The sequence below is a fragment of the Montipora capricornis genome, chromosome 1 (genome assembly GCF_036669925.1).
Source record: "Montipora capricornis isolate CH-2021 chromosome 1, ASM3666992v2, whole genome shotgun sequence".
NCBI classification, from domain to species: domain Eukaryota; kingdom Metazoa; phylum Cnidaria; class Anthozoa; order Scleractinia; family Acroporidae; genus Montipora; species Montipora capricornis.
This window is the reverse complement of record NC_090883.1, coordinates 31,608,316-31,624,969: the sequence shown is the minus strand read 5'-3', so window position 1 is coordinate 31,624,969 and position 16,654 is coordinate 31,608,316. Positions and strand designations below refer to the sequence as shown.

Genomic DNA, 16,654 nt, shown 5'->3' with positions numbered 1-16,654 from the left:
GTTTATTTCGTCACCCTGTGTTTTGCACAGACCTCGTCACCCTGTGTTTTTCATAGACCCCGGTACCCCGTGTTTTTCATAGACCCCGGCACCCCGTATTTTTCATAGACCCCGGCACCCCGTGTTTTCCATAAAGCCCGGGATCTCGAGTTTTCCACAGACCACGTCATCCCGGCGGCATCCCGAGCCCCGGCTTTTTCCACCAAAACCATGACAGGGGCATTCATACTTAAAAAGCCAAGCCGTGTTCTTGATGTGCTTCAGGTATTTCTCAGAAATGGATTTAAGAAGAATGCAATTTCAACATAAAGAGAATGATACCAGACCCTTGTCGATCATCAAATTCTGACCGAGAAACTGCTCAATAATGCTCTCGATGAATCAAGCTTGCTTCTTACGCACTCGTTCCTTTACCAGTGGAAACAGAGCACAGTCACTAGCAGTTAATAATAGCGCCTCAACACCTCCATCCAGTATCTCACGCATGGTGTATCCGAGGGATCCATCCTCGTTCCGTTACGAGCACGTATAAATAACCAACCACAATCGGTATGACAACAAACAACTATCGTCATTTTTGCCGATGATACGAAATTGAACTCGTCTTCCATGTATAACAAAATGATGCGACAGGCTCAGTCTGAAGAAGCTTGAAGAATGATCAAGAATGATCGTATGAACCGCCTTAACTGTCTTATGATACTTTTGGTCATGATATTCGGTGCTTACGTCCTAATCATGAGTCGTTGCTTAAATCATTCGGTGTTTACTTCATTGTATCTTCCAAGCCACATTGCCTTTGTTTTACCAATATTAAGGTGCAACCCTGAAAATTTACTGAAAATATTAACTTTGTTAAGAACTGCACTGACTGAGTCAAGGTGACGACAAAAGAGATTGGTGTCATCAGCGAACTGGGTCAGCTTGATTTCATTTCGAAAGAGACTTGAATTCTCAAAACATTTCGCACGCCGTTTATTTACACAACCGAAATAAGAAATAATTTTATTTGATACGTAAGCATTTACAAAGCACCAAAAACATACTGGTTATAACAGTTTGAATTTCTTTGGGAAGCCAACTGACTGTAATAGAAATGCAAGTGGAAGCAGACTATTTCTCAATAGTTCTGAATCAACAAGAGGCTGCAGGTAGCCTACACTTTGTTCGAAGGATTTTTAGCCGACTTCCTTTAAGTTCACAGTATTTCAGTGGGTTTTTTTTATGTTACAATATCTTGGTAAATATCCGTTTCAATTCCGTAGTCCGAAGTCCACAGTCCACATTCCGTTACCCAATGATAGGTTTAAGTGCGATCGTGGATAATTGCTTACATTTAAAACCGTTGTCAACGGTATTGATTCCAATCAAACCAGAAAACAGATGCTTTGCAAGTTTACGATGATATTTTAAAATATTTCATACTTTTTCTTAACAATACTGGGAGAATTATAAACATACGGTAACCGGATATTGGATTGCGTGCAACGAAAACCCAAAAACTGGTTTCCGGTCACGCACACAATTCCTTAATACATATTTCCCCACCAATCTGTCACGTAGCCTTCCGTGGTTTGGTACCGAGTTCCAATCCCTGTTACAAATAGACAGCAATATGTACAGATGGGAAGAGCAATCAATGACGAACGGAATTCTACCAGGGAGTTTCCTATGAAATATTAGCATGGGGAAGTGCATATAAAACACATATTGATAAGATAGAAACTAAACAAAATCATTCTGCTAGGCTTATTTTCTTTGCCACCACTTATGGTGAGCACACAGAAAGTGCACTTCCCCTGCTAAATTTATTAGACGTTCTTACGGTACATAATGTTTATCGATTTCAGATTCCAAAATTCACGTACCTTTGGCATAAAGGCCTCTTGCCAAAGCTGTTTTCAAATTATTTTCAATACGCCAGAAATGTTCACAAATACAATACCAGGTATGCATCAAGACAAAACCTTCACGTAAAAAAAGTGCGAACTAATACGGGAAAACCAACAATCGGATATGCTGCATGTATTGTCTGGGACAAAATTCCCGCAAATCTTAAAGAACTAAACATATACCAATTCTCAAAACAATCGAACCCTTATTTACCGTCAGAACAACATAGTTAAACATAACTTAAGCATATACCCTTTCTCTCTTATTAGATTGTACTTTTAAAACTGCTTCTTTCAAAACAGATCATTCTATCTCAATTGTTTACAACTTTAAAATCTGGAGAACTGGCTAGGAAATCTTAGGGTTATTTTGGCTCCAGGCCATATCAAGTACAAACTAATATTATCTTTTTTCTATTTATGCATGTAACAATTAAGTACAAGGCAAAATAAAGGCGTTTCGAGTTGCCCCGCGTCTTCTGTGTTTGTAGCCAGCGGTCCTAGCTAATTTAACCCTAGGTACTTCATGTATCCCTCAATGTAGTGTATCCAGTATTATAAAGAAACACCCCGGTATACCTCCAGTCTCTCTTCTAATTAAATCGAATACTATTGCAAATTCTAGGTCTTTTTCAAGACAAACAGTCTTTTACGTTCATAATGATGACTAAAACTAATTACTACGACAAACATTTTGAAATTGGTTAAAGTAAGCTCGGAAAACATTGGCTCACTGAACCAATAAATGTATTTACATAAAAATAGAGTTCAATTCCGTTGGGATTAATTTGGTGTAGTTGCTGTTTGAGATACCAACATATCCACCGTTTTGCTGTTTTGACGCCAATATGGCCAACTCAGATGTCATCAATGTAACATCGCAACACATTTTACAGCCTTCAAACGTCTTGTTCCCCAGTCCTCTTATAAGTACAGAAGCTTGGTCAGTGTGTGCGCTGGAGCTGGGACCTGGACCAGGTGTCGATGTCCGGAAGTTCGGTTTTGAGGATCGATTACTCGTCGGGTGACCTCCGTCAGCATATCAAGCAAATGATGACGATGATGAAGGTCTTGAATCACTTCAACCAGTGCCTGTTTGTAAATGATGCACAAAAAAAAATAATAGTAATAATAAGCCCATGAGGCGAAGCTGAATGGGCTATTGCGCCCTGGCCCTTGAGGGCGAAGGGTCTAATTGTTATAGTATCACCCAACTAGTCGGACAGAACAGCCAATATTAAAGTTAGTAAACGCAAGTTGAAGAAATATTTATTTGGGAATAAAACGAAAGAAAGCGTTACGCTTTTCGCTACTCGAGTGCTCGAGGACTATTACTAATAGTCGTCTAGTAGCGTAGCCAATTAAAATGCAGGATTTGCATTGGTCAAGTAGTTGGGTGATACGAATAATAATATATCGACATAGAATTAACATAATTTGCGTTTGTGCACGAGAATGCTCCTGACACGTAAATCAAACGAATCAGCCAGCAAAAGTTACCGGTACAAAGTGAATAACAGAATCAGTGTTTACATGCGCATTGTGTGATTAAAACAGGTCACCGACCACACTGCTTCAAAGTCATTCAAATGACTTGCTAAGCGTTGACTTGCGATGATGCCAAAGTTACCAGTTACGCGAAGGTTTTTTTTTTCTTGGAGCAACGTTATCTGATACGTGCTCTGTGCTTTGTTTTCTGCTCAGCGGGAGTAGACGCTGTAGGCCTTAGATGTTAAATTAAAAGTCATATTATAGGCCATTTCTGCAAAGCGAGCCTAAGTGCGAAGTTTTTGTGATGGTCATTAGTTCTACTTTTCATATGAATGAAAAATCATTTTCATACGAAAAACTTTGCACTTAGACTCGCTTTGAAGAGGAGGAAGACATGATTGCATAAGTTTATATGATCGGAGACTGTTTGAGAACTTTGAAGCCTGTCCGGTAAATCACTGAAAGCCAAGTTTCGTCCTTGCCCGATAAACCCTCTTTCTGTACGAAGTCTACAACTGCCAACTGAAAAGCTTCGAGCCAATTCAAAGTTGTTCATTTCTTCAGTTAACTAAACCGCATACTGCACATAAACTATTATCTCGTGAGACGTCGGCCAGGCTGATTATATTACGTAAAAACACCTCAGATTTAAGGTCCATAGTGCCCGTGGAAAAATGTAGATGTTATGCTTTGTTTTCGTGGGTCGTATGGGTGGGATGTGACTGCACCACCAAAACTCTTTAAGGGAGTGGCTGAAGGAATTGCACCATCCCTGACTAGACTTTTCAACAACTGTATTGACTTGAATGGAAGAAAGGCGAATGGACCCCTGTATTTAAAAAGGGGAGACAGAAAAGACAAATTGAACTATCGCCCAATCACTTCACTTATATGTGTGGACAAGATTTTTGAACACTTACTCAGCAAACAAGTGACCAGACATTATGACCCTGCTCTGTACCACAGGATGACAGCTTATAGAAAACAAAACAGCTGTGAGACAACCCTGCTGATGTTGATTGAAGACTGGAGGCTTGCAGTGGACAGAAAAGAGCTGGTAACAATACTGTCTACTGACATGAGTAAGGCGTTTGACTCGTTAAGCCATTCACTCGTTCTAAAAAAGTTGGATGCCTATGGTTTTAATAGCAGTCCACTTGAACTGATTAGATCATTTTTTGATAGCAGGCTAAACAGAGTAAACTGAAATAAACGGCCACATGAGTGAATGGAGAATTATAGAGCGTGGTTGTCCTCAGGGATCGTCATTTGGCCCTCTCCTCTGGAACATGTTCCAAAATGATATCGCATTTCATATCCCTGACTCAAACCTTACGTTCTATGCTGATGACCACCAATTATACGTGACAGGAAAAATCTTTGAAGAAGTTGAATCTACTCTAGTGACTCAGGGCCAACAAGCATTGTTATGGTATAGGAACAACTTTCTCATGGCAAATCCAGATAAGTTTCAGTCTCTTACGATTAACCCAAGAAACATAGATGCAAATAAGAAGGGCAGCGTTCTTACCATCGCCAATGACGAGAACCTTAACTTTACACAACACATTAGCAAAATATGCACTAAAGCCAGCCAGAAAGTAGGAGTCCTCACGCGCTTGCGCAATCTAATACCATGCCAAGCTAAGCTCATACTGTATAAAACAGCTATAATGCCACATTTAACATATTGTCATTTAGTCTGGAACTTTTGCAAATCTTCAGATGGGCGGAAAATCGAACGCATCCAAGAGCGAGCCCTGCGTGCAGTCTTCAAAACAACAACAGAGACATATGAGGAACTTCTTAAGCGCGCTAAGTTACCTACGCTTCATAATAGACGCTTACAGGACATAGCAATATTAAGGTATAAAGTAAAGAACGATCTAGTACCTAGCTACATAACTGAGATATTTACTCGAAAGGGTACTCGTTATAACCTTAGGAATAGTGACTTTGAAATACCACGATTTAATACTATACGCTATGGTAAACACACACTTAGGTATCAAGGACCATATATCTGGTCCAAATTAGAATATAGTATGCGTGAACTACCAAGCCTTAGCATCTTTAAAACTAATATCCGTAGAGTTGACTTGGTCATTCTAGTGGAAGACAGTGGCAACTGCTGCAATCTTTGCAGCACGTGATTCTTTATAATTATCTGTATTGTAAAAGCATTTTTTATGTTATCTAAATTTTTTTTAAATTTTAAATTTTAATGCATAGTTTATCAGCTTTATTGTTACTTATTATGATACTGTACATAGTTTCTATTTATTTTGTAATAGTAGGTGTCCCCAATTAGCTCTATGAGCTAAATACATTGACACGGTAATAAAGATTTTATTATTATTTACTATTATTGTGGAAGTGCACTTAACTATCAAGCTAATTCACAGACACTCCACTTTTAATAATCTGAAAGAAACATGACTTAAGAATCCCAACTGGCAGGAGACAAACAGTTGACTATTTACAAAGCGTGGTAGAGTTTAATCCGGGACAACCGAAATCATGTCCAAACTAGAGGTTAGAATGGGATTTGAATCTGGGGCAACCGCATGCAAAGCCAACGCCCTAACCACTAGATCACGCCCCCTCCACAAGGTACTTTTATCAACAATGCTAAGTTGAGGTTGTTCAAGTTAATTGTAGACACTTGGTGCTTGCTACGAACTGGTCAAATGGACGCACATTTCGTAAATACTATCTCAAAAAGCAGAGTTTTCTTGAGCGTGTTTTGTTGGAGGATTTGTGAATAAATGCTTGTTATCAGCCAAACCCTTGCATGGGCTGAGGTTTATAATCGGATATTTATCCCATAATGCACGTCGTGAGAAAAGCGACTTTGAAATGTAGCCGCTGACCAGTTAGGCGAGCAGCTTTGTGAATTCGTTCTCCGTGCATGACGCAAACAAAAAATAACTGCAAGTACATTACTTCATAGACCGTATTCATAAATGACGGCCAGTAAATTATTCTTTTGTCTTCGGGGTAATAAGACCAACAAGCCTCGCTTTAAAGCGACATTTCTTTTGTATTTTGTACATGCGAACGAGGCTAGTTTGTCTTATTAGCACAAGGGCAAATGAATAACTTATTGCCGCCATTTATGAATGCCGGAAATATCGCTTTGATTTCTATCTCGGGTTCAGCGTTTGAACTCCAGAAAATGCAAAGGTTTCCCAACCGGAAGTCCGCAAAGAATAGAATTTTAGCCCGTCTGCGCAGACTCAGTAATGAAACAAAAATAAATGTCAAAGGCAAAAGCATCTTGAATAAGATTGAGCACGCACCGGAGAGGGCTAAAGGCCATTTAATATCCTAAACCGAAAAAATCATGGCCTCCTATGACAAGAATGACCACACTCCTCTCGGACAAAGGCAATTTGGAATACAACAAACAAATAAACTAGAAAATAAAGTTAAAAGCAACCAAAGTACCTGAATGAAAAAGGAACCAGTCTCCTCGGATCGGAAGGCCACGAAACCCGGCACGGTTGCAAATGCCAATAGGAAGTCAGCTTCAGGCGGAAAAACGCTTTTCGGGAGGGTGGAGTCAGCCGGAAAAGGACAAGCACAGGCTTGGTTGGCTGCCGGATCAGAAGGCACAAATTCCGTTGGATGTGCGTTGATACTTCCGGTTGGACGATCGAATCTTTCGGCGTGTTTAATACGGAGTCCTCTGCACGTTTGGAAAATGAAAATCTTAGGTTTTCCTTTCAAAGAAGGACACTTCGTAGCTCGGAACTCCATCATCAGACTTTGCACGGTGGTTTCTCTGTCATCAACTCCAGAAATGCAATCTCTGTCCCCTCCATGAGACATCAGAATTAGCACGAATGCACCGAACCCTTCGTGATTCTTCGTTGCATAATCCTGAGCTACTCTCTCTATCTGATGTTTGTCTAGGTCTTTCTTGATAACTACCTTAAATCGAAGTTTTTTAAAGACGGCTTTAAGCCTTCTTTCGTCTTCAAACGATCCCTCTCGATCACGTGTGCCCTTTTCTCGGAACCTGACGTTGTTGATAATGACGCAATACCCACGGCGCTGTTTATTAAATTCGTAGCTGCTCAGTTTAGGAGCATCTGTCGATAAAAAGAGAAAGATTACAACTGTTCTTACTGATACTTACGGCAAAGCGACTGTCCAGATGTCTATTCAAAAAAGAGCACTTGCTAAAAAACGAAACGAAAAATATCTAAACAGAGTCGAAACCGTATCTTGCCTGCAAGAATGTTGCGGGATCGCTAAAAGGGCCCATAACTAGATGCGAAAATCTTCCGCACAGCAAATTTGTTCATCAACAAAGAATTATTTTTGGAACAGCATTACGCGGTCGAACAAAACAACAAGCACTTGGGTAGCGCGATTATTTCCTTATTAAATCCAAGGCCTTTAGACGTACAGAGACCATAACAAACCCTCGTTTACTCTCTTATATTCTTGTGCTGAAGTTTTTATAGCTAATACTAACCATCTTACTTGGTAAAGCACATCGCGCGGGAGGTTTACGATTCAACCTGCGCGCCGTCCGACAATACCTCATATCTGTATCACGGAGGCCGACCGACCAATATTGGGTTCCCCCTCGTGCTACGAAACTCGCTTAAATATTCTATGGAAATTGAATGGTTATTTATTTCAAACTCCGCCAGCACCTTTATTAGGAACAATAGGATGGCCAGATTAGGGGTTAGGTTTTAACGCGTCCTGGGTGACTTGTCATCCATATTAATTCAAAGGATTCATACCTAAGATGATACAAATGATCCACTTTGGAGGTATCCATATTCCCGAATAGTTGACAGAGATTCCTCTTTACGTGAGAAATTCTACAGGTATCATGTTTGTATCACAATAAAACAATCTTTAGATCAGTACCATTTGAATACACTTAAAGGTGAAATTTTCCTCATACCTGGGATAGTGGACTGAGTAATATCTTGGGTTGTGTTTGGCGCAGATGCTGTCAACAAAAACACGCAAAATTATGACCATGGAAAAAAAAAGAAAAGTAATGAACTTTATCACTTCTACAAGATTGACTAATTTAGCGGGCCGTATTACACAGTACGGACCGCTGTCTGGCCCGCTAAATCTGAAAATTTGATGCATAATTTTCCAGCACGTTTTTCACGTTGTTTGTGTGAAATAAACTTGTGAAACGATTTGAATAATTTTGTAAGTAGCTTTTTCAAAAAGAAAATAACATTTATTCATTTTTACGCATGTGAAAGCCCATTCCCCGGATCAGTCAATTTTCCAGTAACCCTCTGAGCCAATCCTGTCTCGTATATTTTTATCTTAGAAGCACCTCCCAGGAGAGCTTTAGTGGATGTTTTCACAATAGCCAATCATAAGAGACCTATAGTCCGCCATTTATTACGTCACATATATATATATGTGACGTATTTGAACCACTTGACGTATGTTCTCAGTCACATACGTCAAATATAGTAGTTCTAAAAGTAAAAAGACATGGGCCGGGTTGACTCAAGTGTACATTATACGTGTGGAAGCTCCGGGTAATGGATTGCTGACGTAACATTACAAATACGATCATTGGAGAAAAGCCACACCTAGCCGTGTTTGGAAATTTAAAGCAACAATTCAAATTGTAACTGAACGTCCATATTGGGAGTTGCAAATAAAGTATCATGTATATCCGTAAATCGACAGAATGGTTGCAGGTGGGAACTGAAACCATAACATCTGCATACAAACCTTGCACCCTCACCACTCGGTTGATTAGCTGCGATTCTGAAGAACGACAAGTTAAGTCGGTCAGGATGAAATCGATGAAACCAGAGTGTTTTATGTCCCAAATCGAGGTACTTATTTTTATAAATGTCACATGTTTTTGCTACCGCAGTGATTGAGCCTGCAGCGAACGAACGAGGCAGCTCTCTAATCGGGAGAACAAATTTTTCTTCGAAACTCAAGGGAATGTGCCCAAAGGCGCAAGTAATCGAATTGTGGTTATGTTCGAATGGAGGAATTAAGATGCGCGGTACATGTATGATCTTTCACAGAAGTGCTCTGTTTTCATTTCTCTTTTCTTGATAGTATCACTGTCACGCAACAAAAACATAAATTCAAAATCGTTCAATGAAAACGCCAAGAACTTGGAATGTTGCAGGAAACCAAACCGTTTAACAACGTACCTTTCCCATTCTCAGATCTGCGCTGTAGATCGTTTCTGAGTTATTTGTTGAAGCATTTCACACACCTTTATAGAGTTTTGTATGGAGAGGCCATTTGGCCCACCAATTTGACGGCCGGTAATCAACGAAAACATCTGTTGCTCACTTTGCGATGAAAGCGCTTACTTTTCGCTCATGAGATAAAATACATGCGTATGAACACATCTCCTTATGTACTTGAAAGGCTCAAACTGCTACTGTATCATGGTATCACGCAAGGTGACCGTGATTTGGAACTAAAACCTAAAAACTAAAAACTTGAAAAACGATTTATTTCTAGGTCATCTTCAACCTCCTTTACATAAAAATTCAGAGGACCTTGCGATTTTGATTTTAAAATTTGATGACGTCACTGTGAAAACCATCTATTGTTTCTTTTTTCAAGAGGTCCAGTGGGGGGTCCACGTTTTTTGGACTTTATACCATCCCTACTCAAGACCTATTAAAATCTCCCGAACGAACCGTCGTTAAATTACCGCAAGCACGATTGAACATTTCCCTTCCCCTCGGCTGTATTTCTACGATTTAGGTAAACTAGTTTAGATGTATTCCAGAGGTGCTGCTCACCCATAAAGGGTTTTTCTCACTACAACTGAAGGGAACTTAGTCTCGAGACGTTTTTTCGCCACGGACATAAACCGGAAGTGAACATTTCGCACGGCAGGAGAGTTGCCTCGATCAGATTTTTTACTAATCGTCTCTGATAGAGAAAAGATACTTAGCAATATCAAGGTGTAAAGACAAGTTAAGAATAAAAACAGCTCACTAGCGACTGCCGTGCGTGGTTCAAAAACTTCTCCGCGTTCTTAAGTTCCCTAGTACTTTCACGGGCCGCACCGGAAAGAATTTGTCAGCGGATCAATATAGGATCGACATGCCCAGATTCCGGCCAACCGTCTTGAACGTGATACAAGAAATGGAGCGTGATCAGTCGACGTAATAGTCTGATGCCGACTAACAGAATTTGTATTCGAAACTCGTGATTCTCATCTCAATAAACTACGTTGTAAGACAAACGATAATGCAGCACCATTCATGTTCTTATTGTAACTACCAAGAAGACGAAAAACATCATTTTTATCGAATACCGCATTGTTACTCACCGTCAATTCATCATCCTCGGCTTCCTACCAATTGGGTTCGTAAAGACTTTTTGTATTTGTTCTAATAATTCGACTCGTTTCATTAGCCCAGAAAAGCCTACTGAGTTAAAATGAGGATCACCAATCACCTAGTGTAGGTCAAAACGGATTCAACCTGTGACCGGATTTGACCTCAGTGCAACATCTCTTAATTACATTTTGATTTTCTTGTCTGTTACCTGATCAGCTGCACCCAGACTTATTAGTTATTTGAATGTTCAATGGCCTTTAATGCTAAATAATGATTGGTTGATAACAATTATTGTTTCTTACCGAAATGTACTTTATGTCGCAGTGTGTGGGTAAGGTATGGAATCGTGTTTGACTGCCCACTCTCCCTGTTCAAATCTACCGTCCATTCGTTCACCTTTGTCAACATTTCCAGCAAGGAATAGTCAAGATGACATTCTCTGATAGTCTCAGCCATCACCTGTTTAACGATAAGCACCGACGTAGGGAACATTTAGCTACGAAAAGGAACGATAAAATAAGCTGCTCATAACCACGAATGCACAACTTCAGTTTCATTATACTGTGGGTCTATGCAACAGTATTTGCTATGATCAAACTATTTTTGCATCCATCGGATTTTTCCTAGTTTCCGATGCAGGGGATGCAATAATTTGAAACAACATATATGTTTGTTATATACCTAGATTTTCATTCAACAAAACGATCACTGTGATTGGTTGATTCTTGGTCACGTGCCCCTGCAGTTGTTGCCCGCTTTGGATGTTTTGCTCCGATTGTTGAAGGAAAAGTCTAAGGCCCAGTCCACACACATCCAGATATTTCTGAATCCGCAACTTTTTCTTTCCGGATTAAAAAATATTTCCATCCACACGTAGCGTATTCAAATCGAATTTTCCCGTCCACACGAATCCGAAACGTATCCGGATTCACTCTAGTACTCAGGACTCCACAAGGAAACAGAGAGAATTGATTTCACGGTAAGGTACTGGACTCGTTCTTGTAACGTCATCCGGATTAAAAAATATCCGGATTGGGCGTCCACACGGTTCCGGATTCATATCGGATTCAAAAATATGCACTCTGGAGAGCGTATTCAAAAAGTTCCGGATTCGCCAGCGAATACACCTTATTCCAAAACGGCCGCCATTTTAGTATGGCCTCGTTCAAGGTTAAATATTCTTTTGAATTTAAGTTTGAAAGCGAGGCCATAAGGGCGAATTTGCATGGAAACAAAAAAATACTAAAAAGGGCGGCCATTTTGGAATAAGGTGTATTCGCCGGATACCGGTGGACGGAAAGCGTATCTGGAAAGAAAACGTTGCGGATAAAAAATTTCCGGATATGTGTGGACGGGGCCTAAATATATAAAAAGCACTTATAATTAATGTATGATTCCTCGGGAAACTAGTTAGTTTTGACTCCTGATGTTTCCCTCGACTTGGTCTCGGCAAAGATCAGGACTCTCTGGAAACCAAAACTAACTGTTTCCCTCGGGACCATTCATTGAGTGTATAACATATATCATTCTCACATTTGCAAACTATTTTTAGACGAAAATTTGGTTTTATCAAGAGAAGGATAAAGTCAAAAATTAATCACCACAATTAAGGCTCGTCAGCAGTGGCATTTGGCAGAGCGATGATTTGTGGGTTGTTAGTAGTAAACCCACTTACTCCTAGGAATAAGACTTAATAGATTTTACTCTGTTTAACGCCAGACAATTTTGCTCGTCAAATGGGAGGAGGGGAGGGGAGAGGGGGTTAGGATTCAATGAATTATATGCAAGAGATGGAGGAGTTTTGCAATTGATGGCACTTGGTGATATAAATACACATGAAACCAATTGATTGGTAAGCGTTCATCGAGTCCATGAGAATTGAAGGTGCTTAGTTGAAACGTAAACCAGCAACATTAAAATGCGCGCTCACAATGCAAGACTTGTCCTTTCATCCAAAACGTACACAAAATTGAAGGATCGAAACGATCCGCGAAAGTCACCGACCGTTTTTACATGCATATCTTCAGATGACATCTACTGCACAATCTGCACACTATGCAACAAAATTAACAAAGCGTCGAACATCTTTGAGATGAATGAAGAAATGACAAAGAAGCGTCCACACCAATTGCACGCCATTCATCAATCTTCCCCACTCCTCCCATAACACGATGACAATTTGCTGCCTATCACTACACCACAACCTTGTTCCCAGGGCTTTAAACCGCCTTTCACGGTGGTGAAAAGCCCTGGGAACGAATTTAACCACACCAAGGTAACACGGAAAGTCGCAACAACTCTCAAACAAAAGTTTATTTTTCAACTAGGCACTCTCAACGATTTGGAATCAACGAACGCTTTTCGTTCAATTAATTCATTCGTGTGTTTAGGTCACCATAATTCCACCAATGGCAAAAGCCGCGCAAAATTTTCGGGCCAAAATAATCACAAAGAACACGTACGATGTTACTTAAGTTTATGTGGTTAACGGGAGCAGTTAAATATCTTATGTACTTAGATAACTTAAACAAGAAGTTTAAGAAAACTATCATTTATGAGGGTTTATCGCAGTTGTTCGCTCCTGGTCGCTGAAGAACACAACCGGAAGTCAACAACGTACCCCTCACCCTTTGATTAATAACCACGCAATGAAGGGGAATGGGTTCGATACTGGGCTGACGTCACAAATTGAATTGCATCACTGTTTTCAAAGAACTTTCTCAATGCAAAGCAGTCTGTGATGTCAACCTGATATCGAACCCATTCCCCTTCATTGCTCGGTTGTGGATCAAAGTATGACCACTTTTCCCGTCTTTCAAAGGCAAAAAAAAAAAGTGAAATTTCAATTAAAAGGTTCCAAAACAACACGATGTATTTGGCACTATTTCGGACAATTAATAAAGTGGAAAAGTGTATTGAGGTGATAGGTACCTTAACGAAGCAACTTGACCATGCAGTTTGCAACTACTCAATTGCTATAACCTGCATTTATACCCCCAGTAATGCAAGTCATTAGATGCACGGGAAGAAGGCGGTGTGGTGGAGTGGTTAGGGCGTTGGGTTTGCATTCGGTTGCACCCGGCTCAAATCCCGTTCTAGCCTCTGGTTTTGATTTCTTTCCAGTTGTCCCGGATTCAACTCTACCACACTTTGTAAATAACCATCTGGTTGCCTCCTGCCAGTTGGGGTCTTAATCATGTTTCTTTCAGATTGTCAAAAGCGGGGTGCCTGTGAACTTGCCTTACAAACACGTGATCTTCCACTATAACCACCGCGTTTACTTTTTTTTTACACGCCCATTTTTGACATCCTTTGCTACCTACTTAATTCTAACAACAAGGAGCGGCATTTGGTAGACACATTTGTGACGTTAATATGCCATTTCCGAGTTCATGTCTGCCTCCTCTTCAAAGTGAGTCCAAGTGCGAAGTTTTTGAGATAGTCATTTGTTATAATTTACATATGAATGAAAATGTACTTTCATAACAAAAACTTTGCACTTAGACTCGCTTCGAAGAGGAGGCAGACATGAACTCGGAAATGGCCTATTGTCTATATTCCGCCATTCCGTGACACAAGTGGGTAAAATTAACGCCCGGGCGGAGTGTGGGGGTACACGCCACAGGTCATTGTTTTGCTAATACAGAAAGTATCCTAAACATGCATAAGACCTACCTTTAGGCCTAATTAGGCCTAAGGTTAGCTTTTACGAATGCTTAGGATACTTTCTGTATTGGTAAAACAATGACCTGTGATGTGTACCCCCACACTCCGCCCGGACGTTAATTTTGGGGAGAAGAGCTGGGGGACACGAGTGATGCTTATTAAAATCCGAGGGCATCTCATTACTTGAAATTCTGGAATAATCTGATAACTTTCACTTAGAATTACATAACCGCAGTTCAAAGATACTTTTTTTTTTTAAATCACCATCGTTATGATGTATAAGCACAATGACCTTAAACGAAATCAAACATGAAGTGTTGACTTTGAAATGTCTTACCCGGATGAACGAGTACTCAGATCGTTTTTGGCCCCCAAGTGTAGGAGAGGTTGCGCAGGCTAACATGAAATCCGCTTCCTCGGGGCATACGTCATGTCCGGCTGTGTTACATGTCTGAACCAACACTTTGGCGCTGTCGGTGCAAACTCGTGCCCCAAATCCACTATCGTGACTTTCCACCAACTGAGTCGAGAGTGGCTTTGTGAATCGCAGGACAAAAAATAGCTTTGGTTTGCCCTTCAAAGAACGGCAGCTGGAAGCTTTGTAATCAGACATCACTTGCTCAATAGTCACCTTTCTCCCATCGACACCGACAATGTGTTCACCCGAGCCGAACTCGGTTTGTGACATGACAATGAACACAAATGAGTCAAATGCACTGTGATCTTTTCTAGAAAATTCTTGGGCAACTTCACAGATCTCGATCATCGCATGACGTCGCCTAACCTCCACGTCAAACTTAAGGAAACTGAAAAGATCTGTGAGTTGCTTTTCCTCCAGATTTGAGTCTTCGACGTTGTTGATCACAAGGCAAATTCCGCGGCATTTATTTCTAAATGGATAGGGGCCGAGCTCTTGGCTTTCTGTTGATTGAATAACCAAAAAAAAGCAAATCAGTGCTTTGCTACGTTTTCCTGTACATGCTACAAAATCGAGTTTTCAAAGTAACGCACATCCTGTTACTGTTAGAACATTTAGCATGGGTAGCTTTTGTCGGTTGTGGGAGCGAGGGAGCAGTCCAGCGGAGAAGCCAAGAATGGAATTGTTTGTTTGTTTGTTTGTTATTTATTTGTTTAGGCAGGTTGAAGGTTTGGCAGCTATTAAGCTGATGTGAGCCTGCTATACCCACCCACCCACCCTCCCATACACTCACAAAGGACAGCCACAACACCGGGGACTCCATCCCCTACTTTTCACGAATATTAGGAACTTCAAAGATCTACGACGGAGACGCCGACGAAAACGTCAGCTCAAAGTATAACTTCGCACCATCGTAAGTCTGCGCAATTTTCCCATCTCGTTTACGTCGTACAATTTGGGCGAATTCTCCTAAAACTAAATTTATACAAGTAGTTTCAAAGCAAGAATGGGGAATGAAAAGTTCACATTTGTAAGCTAACGTTGTCACCAGAACCTCAGAACCTTGTGTACCGCAAAAAGACGTGCTTTAGTGTGTGCAGCACGATTTTTTTTCCCTCTTTTAATCAATGATATTCTTATATTAGCTGTGGCTACACTAGTCCTTTTACCCATGGGTAAATAGCGTTTGCCCACGGACAAGGACGTTTTTGTGTGTAACCCCTTTCCCTATAAACCGAAACTGCCCTAGGGTTATTTGCATGGATACAGAAAAAGAACAAAAGAACTTACCATGACAATTCATGAACTGAAAAGTACGGTTTATCTGCTCCCTGAGGTTGCTTGGCCAATCAGAAAGAAGGCAGGAGTAAATTGCAAGGTCAGTGTAACCGCATCCCCAAGTGAGGGTAACATGAAACCTGAGCTGAACCAAACCCAAGCAATTTACCCTCCAGAAGGCCCCAAACCCAGGTGTGTGTTGTGACGTTGTCGTGGCCAGCCCGATACTCAACCAACTGAGCCGCCGGTGCGCGTTGGCTCAGCGAGCAGTCGAGCAGTCTTGCGGGTTGATTAACCATTGGAATGATTACGGTAGAAAGGACAACCCTTCGCAGGTCAATAAATAGAAGAGTAAAAGGCACTTGAGAGCCAGATATTTAACTTTGGATCTCATTTCGTCGCAAGAGTAGCTACTTTACAAGTAATCTCATTGTATAGTACAAACCTGTCGCTTCTTGTCCATCTTGGCAAGGAAGTGCTTCCTTTGGCTTGACAGGCAAAAGCCAACCAAACTCTAAACAAGGAAATTCTATCAAATTTCTGCATTTAACACTATATAAAGTCCAGCAGTTTTTCGGGTG

General features: G+C 40.7%; 1 protein-coding gene across 1 annotated transcript in view; it reads right to left on the bottom strand.

Moving 5' to 3' along the window:
- Window positions 1-951: 951 nt before the first annotated feature.
- The window catches only part of LOC138038750 (uncharacterized), a 27,785-nt gene continuing 12,082 nt past the window's right edge, over window positions 952-16,654 (bottom strand). Inside the window, exons 6-11 of the mRNA XM_068884794.1 lie at window positions 16,519-16,587; window positions 14,715-15,298; window positions 11,014-11,170; window positions 8,314-8,361; window positions 6,834-7,480; window positions 952-2,984 (exon numbers count right to left, since the gene is read on the bottom strand). Of these exons, the coding sequence (XP_068740895.1) occupies window positions 2,817-2,984; window positions 6,834-7,480; window positions 8,314-8,361; window positions 11,014-11,170; window positions 14,715-15,298; window positions 16,519-16,587 (1,673 nt within the window). The 3' untranslated portion in view covers window positions 952-2,816. The remainder of the gene's footprint in view (window positions 2,985-6,833; window positions 7,481-8,313; window positions 8,362-11,013; window positions 11,171-14,714; window positions 15,299-16,518; window positions 16,588-16,654) is intronic.